Source organism: Candoia aspera, chromosome 2, assembly GCF_035149785.1.
Source record: "Candoia aspera isolate rCanAsp1 chromosome 2, rCanAsp1.hap2, whole genome shotgun sequence".
Classification (NCBI taxonomy): domain Eukaryota; kingdom Metazoa; phylum Chordata; class Lepidosauria; order Squamata; family Boidae; genus Candoia; species Candoia aspera.
The window spans coordinates 153430277-153444962 of record NC_086154.1 but is presented as its reverse complement, the minus strand read 5'-3'; the positions used below and the strand labels follow the sequence as shown (position 1 = coordinate 153444962).

The 14686-nt window shown below is 43.3% G+C and overlaps 1 protein-coding gene across 1 annotated transcript in view; it reads left to right on the top strand.

Moving 5' to 3' along the window:
• The first annotated feature begins 238 nt into the window (after positions 1 to 238).
• Positions 239 to 14686, top strand: part of LOC134490969 (mitochondrial adenyl nucleotide antiporter SLC25A23-like) — a 31637-nt gene continuing 17189 nt past the window's right edge. Inside the window, exons 1-2 of the mRNA XM_063294371.1 lie at positions 239 to 674; positions 7780 to 7906. Coding sequence (XP_063150441.1) covers positions 477 to 674; positions 7780 to 7906 — 325 coding nt within the window. The 5' untranslated portion in view covers positions 239 to 476. The remainder of the gene's footprint in view (positions 675 to 7779; positions 7907 to 14686) is intronic.

Genomic DNA, 14686 nt, shown 5'->3' with positions numbered 1-14686 from the left:
ACCGGCGGAGTGAAGGCGCGTTTTTCTTCCTCCTCGCCGTGGCGGCGACATTCAAACCGGAGAAAAGACTTCCTGCTAAGTTTCTCAGCCAGCAAGGCTCATTGCATAGCCCTTCCTCTAGCAAATGAAGGAGACCTGACCCGCGGGAGCCTGAGCGTTGGTTTGATCCCAGGATCTGCTACGTGCTGCCTTCCTTCTCAAGCCGGCGTAACGCTTTGCCATCATTGCAGAGAGCTTCTTTTTTATTTCAAGGGGAGGAGGAAACGGCTGTGGGAGGCGACGTTAACCAACGCATTGTTAAATACTCTTGTGCGGGAGGGTGGGACCGATTTTGCAAAGCGAGGCTAAGAAAGAAAGAGAGCGTGCAAAGGGCAGCGACGCTATGGAATCCGACCCGGGCTACAGGGCAAGTCGTCGACAGCCGTGCTGCCTTTGACGACGCCCTTCACGGGGGTCTAGTGGGGAGAGTAAGTGCCATGCTAGCGCCCCGCGAAGGATCTGGGCCCCGGCAGCAAGTGGCCCTCCAAGAGGGCTCCGGCGATCCCGAGCGGCACCAGCGCTGGGCCAGCCTCTTCGAGCAGCTAGACACCAACAAGGATGGGCGAGTGGACATCAACGAGCTTCGCGAGGGCCTGGCGCGAATGGGCATGGAGGCCGGCTCCCAAGCCGAGCAGGTGAGTGGAGGCAGGCAGGCTGGACGGAGCACCATCCGGCGCTAGATAAGCAGCCTGCAGCTAAGCAAGGGGGAAACTGAGGCACAGATGGTGCTTGACAGGGGATAGGATTACTCGAGCCAGATTCTGGGCGCTGCAGGCTCCATCCGCTGCTATATCTGCAGCACCCAGCTCCCCAGAACCGCCCGTGAGCTCGTCTTGACTTCGTCCCGTTTCTGTTTTTTGAAGCTGCAAAGGCTGCCCCAGTCCCAGAAAGAGCCTCCGGGGAGCTCGCTGGCTCCGTGAGGGCCTGATTCCGTGCGTAGTTGCTGGAGAATGACCTCTTCTAGTGCGTGCAGACCTCCTAAAGGGAATCCATAGAATCCCCTCCCGCGCGCGCGGTCCCTGCATAATAGGAAGGCTTAACTTGTGAGTCACTCTGTTGCTAGAAAAAGCCCTCGATCCCCCCCATAATCGGGAGGCACGAGTGAAGTAGCAAAAAGGAATAGCACATGAATTATGGAAGGGTAAGGTGCTTGGAAGCTAGACCAGCTGTGTGGTAATTAGATAGGCCCGTCTTCTAAGAGGAAGCTGTCTGTGGGGAGGCGGCTCTGAAGAAGGACTGAATTCCCCTAGGTATTCAGCACGTTTTAGAAGAGGGGAATCGGATGGCTTCAGCTTCTCACCCGAGCCTGATAAATCCCACCCCTGTACTATACCGAAGTCCTCTCTTCCTTTCTGCCTGGTCACCCTGAGAAACACATGCTGGGGCAAAGACATGTTTGTACAACTGATATATTGTAGGGAGCTTTTATTTGGGCAGTCAGGTCAACCCTGAGAGTACTTGCAGTAATGAGAGGTCTCTGCTGTAAAATGCCTGCATCGAGTAAGCCTAACCAGCTCTGTATGCAGAGAGTTAGACGCAGGGCTTTTGGGTTCAGTTACTGTTAGCTTTGGACAGGCTTCTTAGAACTGGGCTGTCCTGGACAGACTTCTACAGCAGCAGCATTGTTAATCCAAAACCAGTAGGTGAGTTGTGGTACTTAGATGTATTAAAAGCATAAGCTGCTGTGGATTAGAGTCCACTTCAGCTGAAGCATTAAATGTTGCTTCAGTTGGCAGCTGTGTAGACATAGAGGAAAAAGCTAAGCAGTGGGGCCAGTAGCAATGAAATCCAAGGAGTGTTGTTCACTTAAAATTAAAATTATACAAATTAGCACAGTAATCACATTCACTGGATGGTTTTTCTGGCTGGGGAGGGCAATAATGAAAAGCCTTAATCCTTTGGAAGCACATGCTGAAAGTTATAGCCTAATTAACCTAGAATGCAAGGGAAAGGCTGTTTGGATACTTCCACTCACCAGATTAGTGGTGATTAGTAACTGTTATCATTATTGTACTGGGAGCTGTGGGAAGAGGGAATACAAGGGCTGTTCTCCTGCGGTTGACCCCCCTTAGAACAGTGCATGTATTTTGAGATCCTTGCTTTTCCCCAGTGGCTGTTTTACTGCTCCCTTCTGGAGTCCTTAAGGGATCATCTTCACTCTTTGCAAATTCATTAAAAATACATTAAAGCAGCCCCCCATACACAAGCAGATTAAGCAACTGCAGGAAAAGCTGTCTTTAGAGCAGTGCTGCAAGGAATCCATTGAAAAGGAACTGGCAAAGGGAGGACAGAGGTATGAAAGCATCATTACACTGGAAAAAGAGTGTCTGTGGTTCTTCATGGGGAAAAATACTAACCTTGATGCTGTTCACTACCTTCAAAGGTGAGCGAAACACTATTCAGGGTCAGCAAAATGAATAATAATGGTCAACAGTTTTCACCTAGGGCAGTTTCACAGTTTTGTCTCTTAGGTTCTACGAACTGCTGCTGACAGGTTCTTTGGTTCACCTGCAGTAGCCCTGTCATGAGATTGCTTGGTCATTGGCTAGGTTTACTTATTTTGATGGTGGTTTGTTGAATATGTTTCAGTAGCTGATTTCATTCATACCATTAAGCCATAAAATGTGATTTACAGAACACAATAGCTTGATTCACGTAGTAGGTTTTTTAGTTTGGGTTTACCATGTTACAGAAATTCAGCTATTAGGCTTGTAAATAAAATAGTATGGCTTAGTGTGTTGTGGCTACCCAGCTAATTGTGCTTTATTCAATAAACCATGTTGTGTAAACCAAGTCACAGTTTGTGCATTTCCCCTGGAGGTTTTTTCCCCAATTCTGCTTATCAAATGCCTAGATGATACACAAATGGGAATGATTACAAATCCTGTAGATGAGAGAGAGGTGTGTGTGTGTATGTATGAGTATGTGTATGTATGTATATATATATATATATATATATATGTATAAACTAGTCTTAGTTCTGATACCATGGTATGAGACAACAAAATAACATTCCACAGACCTGCTTTGCAGCTATGCTGCTTCAAAATTGGACAGTTCATATTCTTTATTTTCAATCCAGTATTAAATCCAAGCTAAAGTGGGTTGCCAAGGAAACTACCAGCTTAAAAAAGAAAGAAGACAGTCCTAATCCAACCAGTGCCTAGATTTAGTGAATTCTCTGAAGTAAAAGAAAGTCAATTAATAAAATGTGGCAGATAGGGTAAAATCTAAAATCAGAAACTTCTTTTTCATTTTTAAAATGGACAGTTAGTGGATTCTGGGCCCAAGAATATAGCTGTAGCCGGATATGAAAAACTCTTTAGTTTTCTCAGTAGAATTCACAAAGTAGTCCTAAGAGAGTTTGTGTCTGCAGACTAACAGGTCAGTTTGGAAGCTAGTTCAATTAAATTCGTGGGGGGGGGGGTTACTTCCAAGTAAATCTGTGTAAGGGAGAGTGTTTAAACTTAGTTTTTTGGTGAATTTGCAGACACATTTACATAGTTTTCCAAAATAATAGTCCCATGGGATAGAGAATATTGTTAAAGTTTTATCGTTATTAAGCATTGTATCTTTGATGACTTACAACGTGGAAAGGGAATTTAAACTGCTAGAAAGGGCAAGGAATGTTAATACTGTAATGTTTACCCTCAGCATGCATTTAAACAACTACAGAAGGGGTGTTCAGGATGGGCCAGACTTTCCCTGGATCTCAGATTGTTCACTCTGAAACATTTTGTGCAATATTGATTGTGTGTTTTTGCACGCTGAGATGTACCTTTCAGCATACAATCGGCTAAAGCAGCTCTTGGATGCATTGTTGCTGTCAGTGCAGTTAAGTGTTGGCTTAGTTTGCAAGTCAAATTAACTAATGAGTAGACTCAGTTCATATCCAAAAGCTACATTTTGATTTAGCTGCTCTGTTCTGTAGTAGAAGTGCCAAAGAAGGAGGTGGAGGCAGCCTTACAGATATCTTGTACAGCCTCCCCAACTTCTAGACCAGTGTTTCTTAAACTTTTTGTTCTCAGGACCCCATCCCACTTTTAAAAATTATGGAGGATTCCAAAAGAGCCTTTCTTTGCATGGGTAATATTTACCATATTAAAAATTAAAATGACACGTTCATAGAATATTTATTGAATCATGTAAAAATCACAATGTTAAACCCATTAGATATTAACACAAAATATTTTTCATGAAAAATCCCTATATTCTTTAACAAATAAAAATAATGGGAAGAATGGCATTGCTTTAAATTTTTGCAAATATTTTCAATATCTGGCAAATAATTTTGATTTTGCGGACCCCTGAGACACACTGCTCTAGACCTATGGGGACACTGTTGATGAGAAATCCCATCTGGGATAGTCCTTCTGGGAGGTATAGTTTGCTGTTGCTACTGCTGCCTCCTTCATCTGCCCCTTCATTCTATTTGGACCACCATACTTGCTTTATCATCTTAAGACCAACATCCTTAACACACCACCTCTTTTTCTCATTTTACGCAAAAAATTTGCAGAATGATATACTTGTAAAACTCTCCACTCCAAAAAAAAAATCTAGGAAGGCACTCTCTGCATAATCATCTTGCAGGGCTCGTTATCATGGCTTTATTCCCCTTCAAGGAGTCCGTGTTCCCCCTTCCCTCAGTGGTATCCCACTCTGTTGTCTATTTGGGTCTTTTGGCCATAATAAACATTAAATACACCTTAATGTTGGGGCTTGGCATAAGAAGCAAAACTGAATAGGCCTATTAGGGAAGGGACAGCCAACATTAACTCAGCATCCCATTTGTTTGTAGTCCCCAAGTTGTGGTGGAATGGGACATCACTTTGACTAATGGCCATTGTGGTTATTGTGCCAGTGTTTGAACTCAGATGCAGTTGTGCCGCTGCCAGGTTTGGTACAATAACTGCAGGAAAGACATCTTGCCTTCACAGCACCTGAGCTATAATGTGGTTCGGGTTGGGTTCAACGTGTTGTGTAACCCCAACTTTGGGGATTTGTAAGCCATAGTTTATGACTTACTGTGCTTTGTGAACTAAACCAACAAACAATGTCGTGGTGTGAGATGTAATTACAGACTTATTCTAATTCATCTAAAATATGCTCAGCCAGATAATTGGATGTATGCTAGACTATGGGCATCAGAAAAAGAGCATCCATTCAAAAATTGGGAATAGTTTGAGGGAAGTCAGGCACTCAACTTGTAAGCTCTGCAGTCATTAGTGCGTTTCACAGCTTGTTTAAACCATGTGGCATTGGGCTATTTTCATACTTCTGTGTTTACATTCCTTTGGTTTGTCTGGCTTCCTTTCCTGCCCAGGCTGGTCATGTGAGTGCACTGGAAGTGTGTGAGAACACCATCCTGCTGTTCAAGCCAAAAGAATTAGAAGTAAAGACTCTGGGTTATTTGCTTTATTTACAAAAAGGGGGGAAATAAGCCTTTGAATTTCCTGTCCACTTGCTTTGGGGCAGATGCAACCTTCATTTTCTTTGGTTTTCTTTTTGGAAACTGGTCCTAACCCACCTGAGCGATGTCTGGCTTTCTTAAGCACTCCAACTTTATGAATCATAGATATTACCAGTCTGGAGTGAGACCAAACATGATTTCACCAAGTCAGACAGAACTGGAGCTGGCATCATGCCAACTGCTTAAACCTGGGAAATTGGTTGTTTGCATAATAATTGAACAGGGTTGGTGGGGGAGGAAGGTTGTCAAGAGTCTGAAAAGGGAAGGCATGGAATATTAAAAAGAAGAGAAAGAGTGGTTGTTACTGTGAATAAGGAAGGCAAGAACTATCAGGAGATTATGTGCGCAAGAGTGGAAGATCAGCACATTCAGGATGTTGCAATTATTACAGTAAAAATCAAATAAGGACAATAAATGGTAGACAATCCCCCCCCCCATCCATGAAAAGCCATGGTTCCAGTAAACGGACACTCGCTGTGAATATATTAAATGTTTAATGGGCTGGTATTTGGTGAGAGAAACAAATTCCTGGTGGTCCTCAGTTTCTACATCTTAATTCATTTAATTCCTTTGTTTAGATTGTATCACTTGAACTTTCCTGGCAGTGGTGAATGTGATGGCTCTGTCATCTCACACCACAGTAGGAGGCAGGGGGCTGTTATAATCTCATAAACTGCCAACCCTGTTCAAAAAGCAGTTTATGGAAGCTATCCTATTCTGTTTTCTTAGTTTGATCTGTTAAAAAATACTATTGCATTTTAACAGTTTGGGCAAGGAGGGGCTGTTAATTCCATCTTCATTCCCACCTATGCATTTATCCTCAGATGAAGAGAAAACCTTGGAGAGGCAGGTTTTTTTTTAATAATACCTGGCCCCCACTGTCCATGTGTTTATATTCACAAAGATACTGCCTTCATGAATAAAGCTGTGGTGAAAGTACAAAATATTTTGCAACATTTTGAGCTGCCTGAAACTAGAAATTACTTCATGTCACTTCTTCTGTCTTCCAACTCACAACAGCAGAAGTAGTCCGTGTTGTCTGGCTTGGCAGACCTGCGTATAGCCTGCAGTTTGGCCTTGTCCAACTACATGACTTTGCAGCTCAGGTTACACTTAAGCCTCTTGGAGATAAAATAGCAATGATGGATAAACATGTTGCAAACTAGAGTGACAACCAAAGTTATGCTAACTAGCTTGTGAGCAAAGATGGTGCCTCCCCAAGAATTTCTGTCTCCTCTCAGGCAAGACCCTCACCCCCAGGACATTCCCTCCCCATTGCAGGCCTCCCCATCAGCCTCTGAGACCTCCCATAGGAGACAGAGAAAGGGACACCATCTTCTTTTCAGTGAAGCCATTCCCTGCCCTGAGGCAAATCAGTGGCAGGTCACCATGTGTTTGGACCGTATAGTTTCAGACTGCAGATGTACCGAGAGGAGTTGCATCATAAAATGCTCCCCTTACACAAAAGCAATGATGTCAGGAAGAAAGATTCCAGCCTAGCCTTCTCCCTGATGTCTTTTACACACGGACTACCGCAAGCGCTGCCTAAAAGACGAAGCTATGAATCAGGAAATTCCTAGAACAAGTGTCACCTCTGCCGTGAAATCACTTGGCACGTTAAGGAAATGGTTCTTTCTCCACCTCACCATTTGCTAAATATAGGGCAAAAGGTACTTATTTCCTTTGCAGGTCAACAACAGGGACTATAATTAGGTATTACATGTGGAACATTTTAAACCTTTTATAAGACTAAATGTCATCAGTAATGGGCACAATAATTCACTGTAGGTGCTTGGTTTGTGGACTTGTAGCATCTGTGCATTTTCTCTTGGGGATATAAACATATTCTTAACAGTGAAATGTAGGCATGCACCCCCAGTATAAACCAAAGGATATAAAAGATGTAAGATGATATCTACACTCAAATATACACATATGTACCCTGACAACTCTTGCACAGGGTAAGGTGTATATATATCTGTTGTGATAAGTGGATTGTGTAATCCATTAAATCAACTTTTACCGACTTGGTATTCTCCAGATGCATTAGATGTACTTTCCAGTTGCGCTGGCTGTGAAACATTAGAATTGTAGTCCATTACATCACCAGGGCACTATAGTGGGAAAATGTACATTAAAACAGCCACTTAGATGTTTACCTTCCTCATGCAGTGCCTGAAAGATGTTTTGAAATTGTAACATTGACTTTTGTGAACTGCAGTTCTTCAACTACTTTCTAAAACTCACTCTGCTGCCACTTCTTGCAGGATATCTTACGGGTGGGTGATACAGACCATGATGGAGAGCTCAACTTTGACGAATTTGCTCAGTACCTCCAGGAGCGTGAACGGAAATTGTTGCTGATGTTTCACAGCCTGGATCGCAACAATGATGGTATGGAACTCCCTCAAATGTTAGTATGACTTCTATTCTGCCTGAGCCTAAAGTGGAGTCAGCATTTCTTTAGAATCTTCTCTGGCCTAACTGATGTGTAGTATTTGGTTTATAATCATGTCAATTTGGTCTTCATTTTTCTTTTCTGTAACAGTCTGGGTCACAGACTCATTAATTAAACCCTTGTGCCTGCCTTTTTAAAATGTCCTTCAAAATAGCAAGAAATATTTCACGTATATGTATTCTGCATTCTTTGAGCAAGACTAAAATTTAAAAAAAAAAAAAACCTTCCTTCCAGCCTTATAGGCTGGGATCGTATAGCATTTAAAGCCAGAATGTAGGTTACTTGATTTTGGTTTAGCATGTTGTATGAACCCAGCCATTGTGGCTTATTCAAGAAATTATTATTAAGGCAAGCTACAGGCTTGCATGGAGTAGTAACCTAGTCATACTGTGGTTTGCCAAACTCATGAACACCTTAACCCATTTTATGCAACCTCCTTCCATGTCACATTTGCCCAGAAATACCATCTTTCTATATCTTCTTCACTGGGAACAAAGGAAGGCCAGATATCTTGACTTCTTTCTTCTTTGATGCACCTCTAGCCCCAGTACTTGGGTCTCAGCTGATATCTGATGCCCAGGTGCAAAGGTAGAGATCCAGGATATAAGAGCCTCAGAGTGTCTGTTCTTCTGTTCTTTTCATGGGTTGGGTTCCAACAGCCAGGAAGTGCCTGCTCTGTTCTGCTTCCTTAAAAGAAGGATGGCTGGTTAACTTCTAGACAGTTCTAAGACACAGTCCAGGCATTCCTTGCTCCTTGAAGCCTTAGCTCCAAACAGTGGATGGACTTGCATGTGCTGCTGTCATGCTCCCAGCTCCTTCAACTTATACCTGACAATTGCAAACCCTTTCAGCTGGCTCTTCTTCCCAGCTGTTCTGTGTTCCCTTTCATATAATCCTTAGAGGAACACACAAGCAGCCACATGCCAGATTTTGCCTAGTGCAGTCTGTCTTCTCCTTCTGGTCTAGTTGGATGCAATCCAGCCAATCTTTTTTTGTTATCGGGCAGGGTGCTGTTGTAGGGCAGTCTGAGATGATCAATCCAGGTTTAAGAGCAAAACTAAGCACTACCTGGCTTAGCAATATATGCTGTACTTGGCCATGAAGTCACAGCATGTTACTCTCGCATCTCCTGCTCATTTCTCTCCAATTCATATGCCTGGAAATATGTGTAGTTCTAGGCAAAGCAGTTATGGTATAGAATATGTGGATGGGCTCATCATCCATATATAATGAGCCCATCGGTTCCACACTGCTACATCTGTCATTTTTATCCACCAAAACAAAACAAAAAAAGAAAAAAACCAAGCTGATGAAGAAGAAAAGAGACAACCCCAGATTTTTAAAATGTGCAATTGAAAAACCTTTCCTTTCTGTATGGTTTTCTTAGTTACAGAACTATTTTGTGTTTTGCCAAGCAAGTTGTTTCTCCAAACATACAAAGCAGAGATAAATCCCAGTGAACCCAGCAGCACTTGCCGCTAAGTTAACATTGATAGGATCTGGCAGTGTGGTTGCATAAATACATCCTATTCATTTATTTTTGAAATTGAAGATGTTCCTGAGCTGGATAGAGACATGCTGTTATTATTGTGCAAGAGTTGCATTTTTTCCTTTAAAGGAGACATGAAAGTGAACCTAACACACAGCTTGTCAAATTCCACTTTGGCCTTTCCCTCCTTTCTTCAAGATACTTGGAAACAGTGAACCAGTGAGGAGGTGGATGAGGATGCCACAAAACCTAGTTTTCTAGCTACCTTTGAAACTGAGTAATAAAAAAACAAGTCTGAAACTATCAAGTCACTTTCTTAGCTGGCCTGTGAAAGTGACTAGGGAGAAAAAGAAAAGGGGAAGGTTGAGTTTGAAATTGTCCAGATTAGCTTCCCCAACTGCTTTCAAGTTGAAATTTCTAGCCAGAATGGCCCAGACCAGTTCGTTAAAGGCTGTGTTAAAAGAATCTGCTGCTAAAGGGTGAGAGTTAAGCTCTAGTTGAGTCTTCATGACACATTCTTTCTCTATTGCTGTTATGAACCCCTTTTTGAAGTCCTTGTCAGACAGCCCTGGGGATTGTGTACCTTCCTACTACATAAGGGTCCTCCCCTTTGGCTTGCAATTTTTTTCCCTGCACTTTGTGTTTTCATTAAATGCTTTCAACTCAAGCTGCAGCCTTACTTACAGGTCTTTCTGCCATGTCTTTGAACTGCTGCCTGGTCTGCAAACATTAAGCAGGTGCAGTTTTTCCTAGCATCAAAATAAAGCAAGGGGAAGGGCAGGGGAGAAAGGCCAATATAAAAAACAGTTTCTTTGTCAACCCTCTTTAGAGGCTTAGCACTGGAGATTTAAAGCTGATAATTAGATATGCAGATTGATGAGAACTGTTTGGGAGAAGCAGCCTGCTCAAATAGGCCCCAGGGTCCAACAGATTGGGAGTGAATCAGGAGGTTTCAGCCAGGTCTCAGCAGCCTGCATCTAGTGCAGTCAATGCAAAACTATGCATGTTCTTTTCTGACCTGCTCCCTCTCAGCTACTGCTGGAGAGTCATCCCTGTTCTTTGTAAGGTTGCTACGCATTCTATTTCCCTGGCCACAGCCACGTCACAGCTGAAGGTCTTTTGCTTTAGTGAGAAGCCTGTTTGAGTAGCCAGCTTCTCCAGTCAGCAGGTCTGTCTTGAATTGTGAGGACTCCTAGGAAAAACAGGAAGTACAGATGGGCAATTTTCTCACATCCTCAAAACCACACTAAGCTCAAATCAAACCAGATAATGGCTTAGTACAAAATGTGAACCCAGCCCTGGCAGTTTGTAAACCATAGTTTGTCTTGGTGCATTGGGTGAAGCCAGCCAATTACACTTTATTCATACACTAACTGTGATTTAGCACTAACTATGACTCAGCATACCAGAGGTTAGTGTGATGTGTGAGCCTGATCCATAACAATCTGTTCATTTTAAAAGGACTGTACTAGTTGTGAAAAGGAAAAAAAGTCTGTTGCTTCAGTTCTGCTGGTTGTTCAGTGTCATTTCTCATGTGCTTTTCCTATGGGGACAAAAATAAACATTGCAGTCCACAGGGAAGGGTAAGAAGCTGGCCCCTTAGGGAGAGGTGAAAGAAGCACCATTTGGAGACAGCAGGATTGGTGGAATTTGGGAAGGATGCTCTTCCACCAGTCTTGGGTTTCTCACAAGGCCATACACACACAAAGGCAGATAATTGGTTTTCTAAGGTAATTTGGGAAACATTGGCCTCCACTTCCATCTCCTTGCCCTTTCTTCTAAAATAGATGATGATGGTTTGGAACCCAGGCAGTAATCCCTCTGTCTGATGAAACTGTGTTCTTTCTCTAACTCAAGCCAACAATAGTCATCTTGATGATGCTGAATGATGCTATCAGCCTGTTTCACACACAGGTTTGTTTCTGGCCCAAATTCCAATAGAGATCATTAAGGGCCATTGACTGGCTATCATTCCACCCCATCCAGCAGAAATTCAGGGTTTTTCCTTGTGTTAGCACAGAGAGAAGGAGGCAATGTTCTCATCCTTTCCTTTCTCTTGTTAAGAGAGCTGGCTATGTACTTGTGTGGGAGCAACTGTGGGCTGAAAAATGCCAGAGAAAGCATTATTTCTAAACTACGATCTGGTTCCAAAAATACCTTGTGATGTGTGGTATTGCTTGTTTTTAAACATAATAATGCACACAAACAAAATATCCCACTGGGTTTAAACATAAACTTAGAAATTATCGTTCTACCTTTCATCATTTCCAAGATAGACTACTGCAGTGAGATTTAGTGCAGGCCTGTCCTGGCTAATGCTTGTCAGGGTTTAACTGTGCAAAACTTCGTGGATATTCTCCAAAGGCTGAACCTAAGGAACGTTCAGACTAATATCAAATATTTTTATTAGGGTTGCAGCATTTAAGTGATTAACTGCTTTTAAGATGACATTAAGTAAACATCTGCATCTTTTTAATATCATTAGGCAACTGATTTTTAAAAACGATTATTTTCAATAAAAGTGCTTATATATGCAATGACAATAGATACGCCATTTCTTCAATACATAGGAGGAATGCTTCTTCTCAGACAATCCCTGTTAGACTGTGTACTGTATGTGCATGTTCAAAAATAATATCCCTGGCAGAAAAATATTTGAGGCCTCTGCAACTTCATTGGTAGATTAATTAACCAATGTGTTTAAATCAGTTACATTTATTTTAATTACATTCAAATGGGCTTTTAGAAACCAGGACTGAGGTAGGTTGAATAATAGATTATTATCTGCCCTGAGTCTTGGAATAGGCAGAGCTTATAAATCCAGAAATAGGGGAGCTGCAGGACTGAGTCAGGATTCTAAATTCATATGGGTGGCCACTTTTACACCCTGGAAAAAAACTAATATGTAATACGATGATTTGCATAAAATGGGATTGAGAGAGATTAGGGCTGCAAAAACTTTGGATTCAGTTTGGAAGAGGCACTTCAGAATATTTGGAGAGCAAACACAACTGACTGCGGTTTACTAGAGAAGCTGGAAATTTCCCAGAGTAGCCCAAAGAACCTGGAAGAAGGTACTGTGTTTGTGCTCCCTTGTGTCCCAAAGCACTTCTTCCCCACTGAATCCAAAGCATTGTGTAGCCCTAATATACATGCAAATTCTAAAATAATTGCTATAATTTAAATTAAAAAATCAGGAGACTCAACATTGTGGGAAAGATGAGCAAACATTTAAACATCTGCAATCCACATAGTCCCTGTAGATAGTCATCCCAGGGCACCCACAGTCCCTTCCTAGGAACCTTTATCATTAAAACAGACTTAGACTGGCCAGCCCTTCAAAACTGAGGGGGCCTTCAGAGTCTAGACTGTCTTTTGGCAAACTTTTCAAATATGATTCTCAGTAAAGTAAGTCCCATGGTCATCCAACAGTTCACACTTGTATGCCCATTGCTGGGAGACTAGAGAGCTTCCTTGTGCTGTCAGTTGGCCACTGTGAGAACAGACCGCTGGGCCAGGGGTCCGATCCAGTAGGCCACTGCTTATGTTCTCATGTGTGTATGCATGTGCGTGTTGAGGGGGTCTTGAAAACAGCGTACACTCAAAAAGGCTAGAATCCGTAAGGAAGCATTGGTTTGTCCCCCTCCATAAGAAACCATCGCTGGATGCCACCATACTGGACAATTTTTGCCAAGTATCCTCCTCTTCTTGGGGAAGGTGGTTGAGAAGGTGGTCACACAGCAGCTTCAGAGGACTCTGGATGAAGCAGATTATCCGGACCCTTTTCAGTCAGGATTCAGGCCTGGGTATGGGACGGAAACGGCATTAGTCATGCTTTTTAGATGATCTCTGGTGGAGGCAGGATGGTGGTTGCACATCCATTCTTGTTCTTCTTGACCTCTCAGCAGCCTTCAGTTCCATCAACCATGGTATACTTCTGGATTGGCTTGGGGGAATGGGGTTGGGCAGCAGTGTATTGTGCTGGTTCTCCTCCTTTCTCCGGAGTCAATACCTGTCGGTGGTGATTGGGGAGGAGAGATCCTGCCCTCGGCTCCTATTTTGTGGGGTCCTGCAGGATTCAATGCACTCCTCTCCTTAACATCTACATGAAGCCACTGGGTGAAATCATCTGCCACCATGGGGTGCAGTATCATCAGTACATTGATGATACCCAATTATATCTTTCTGCCCCTGGCAGATTAAGCGATGACGTTGATGTCCTATCCTGATCCCTGGAAGCTGTGGGGTCTGGATGGGGAACAGCAAGCTTCAGCTGAACCCTGGCAAGACTGAGCGGCTCTGGGTTTTGGGGCCCTCCGGTTCAGGGACTATGCCATCTTTGGTACTGGATGGGGTTGCACTGCCCCCAACAGACCTGCTGCGCAATCTGGGGTTTTTCCTAGACTCACAACTCCTGCACAGAGAGGGGAAGGCCTTTGTAGAGCTTCGTGTTGTGCACCAGTTGTGCCCATTCCTGGACCGGGAGGCTCTGCTCACAGTCACTCAGGCCCTGGTCACCTCCTGGATAGACTATTGCAATGTACTCTACATGGGGCCTCCCTTGAAGAGTATTTGGAAGCTTCAGCTGGTACAAAATGTGGCAGCAGGGGCAGTTATGTGTGCCTCTAGAACGGCACATGTTACACCTCTGCTCCATGAGCTACATTGGTTGTCAGTCTGCTTCCGGGTCCAATTCAAGGTGCTGGTTTTGACCTTTAAAGTCCTTCATGGTATGGGGTTGGCTTATTTGAGGGACCGCCTCCACCCGATTACACCTGCCTGTCCCATTAGGTCCAGCAGGAGGGGCATGCTGTGGGTCCCATCCACGAAGATGTTCCACAGGGTGGGCCTCAGGAGACAGGCCTTTTCTGCCATGGCACCCGCCCTGTGGAACATCACTCCCTGAGGAGAGATTGGCCCGTTCCTGACATCCTTCCAGAAGTCCCTTAAAACATGGTTGTGTCATCAGGCTTGGGGATCTCAAGGAAGGGATGAATTAGTGAGGCTGTATTGCCTATAATAACAACTCTCTCTGCTCCTCTGTTACCTGTAATCCCAATTGGTGCTGCTCTTGGTAGATTTTTTTTAATTGCTAGTTTTTATTAATGTGTTTTTTATTGTATGCCGCCCAAAATCACATTCTGTGAGATGGGCGGCTATATAAATATGATAGATAAATAAATTCTTCAGGCTAAATCCAGCATAATTATTACCCATTTATGAGAAG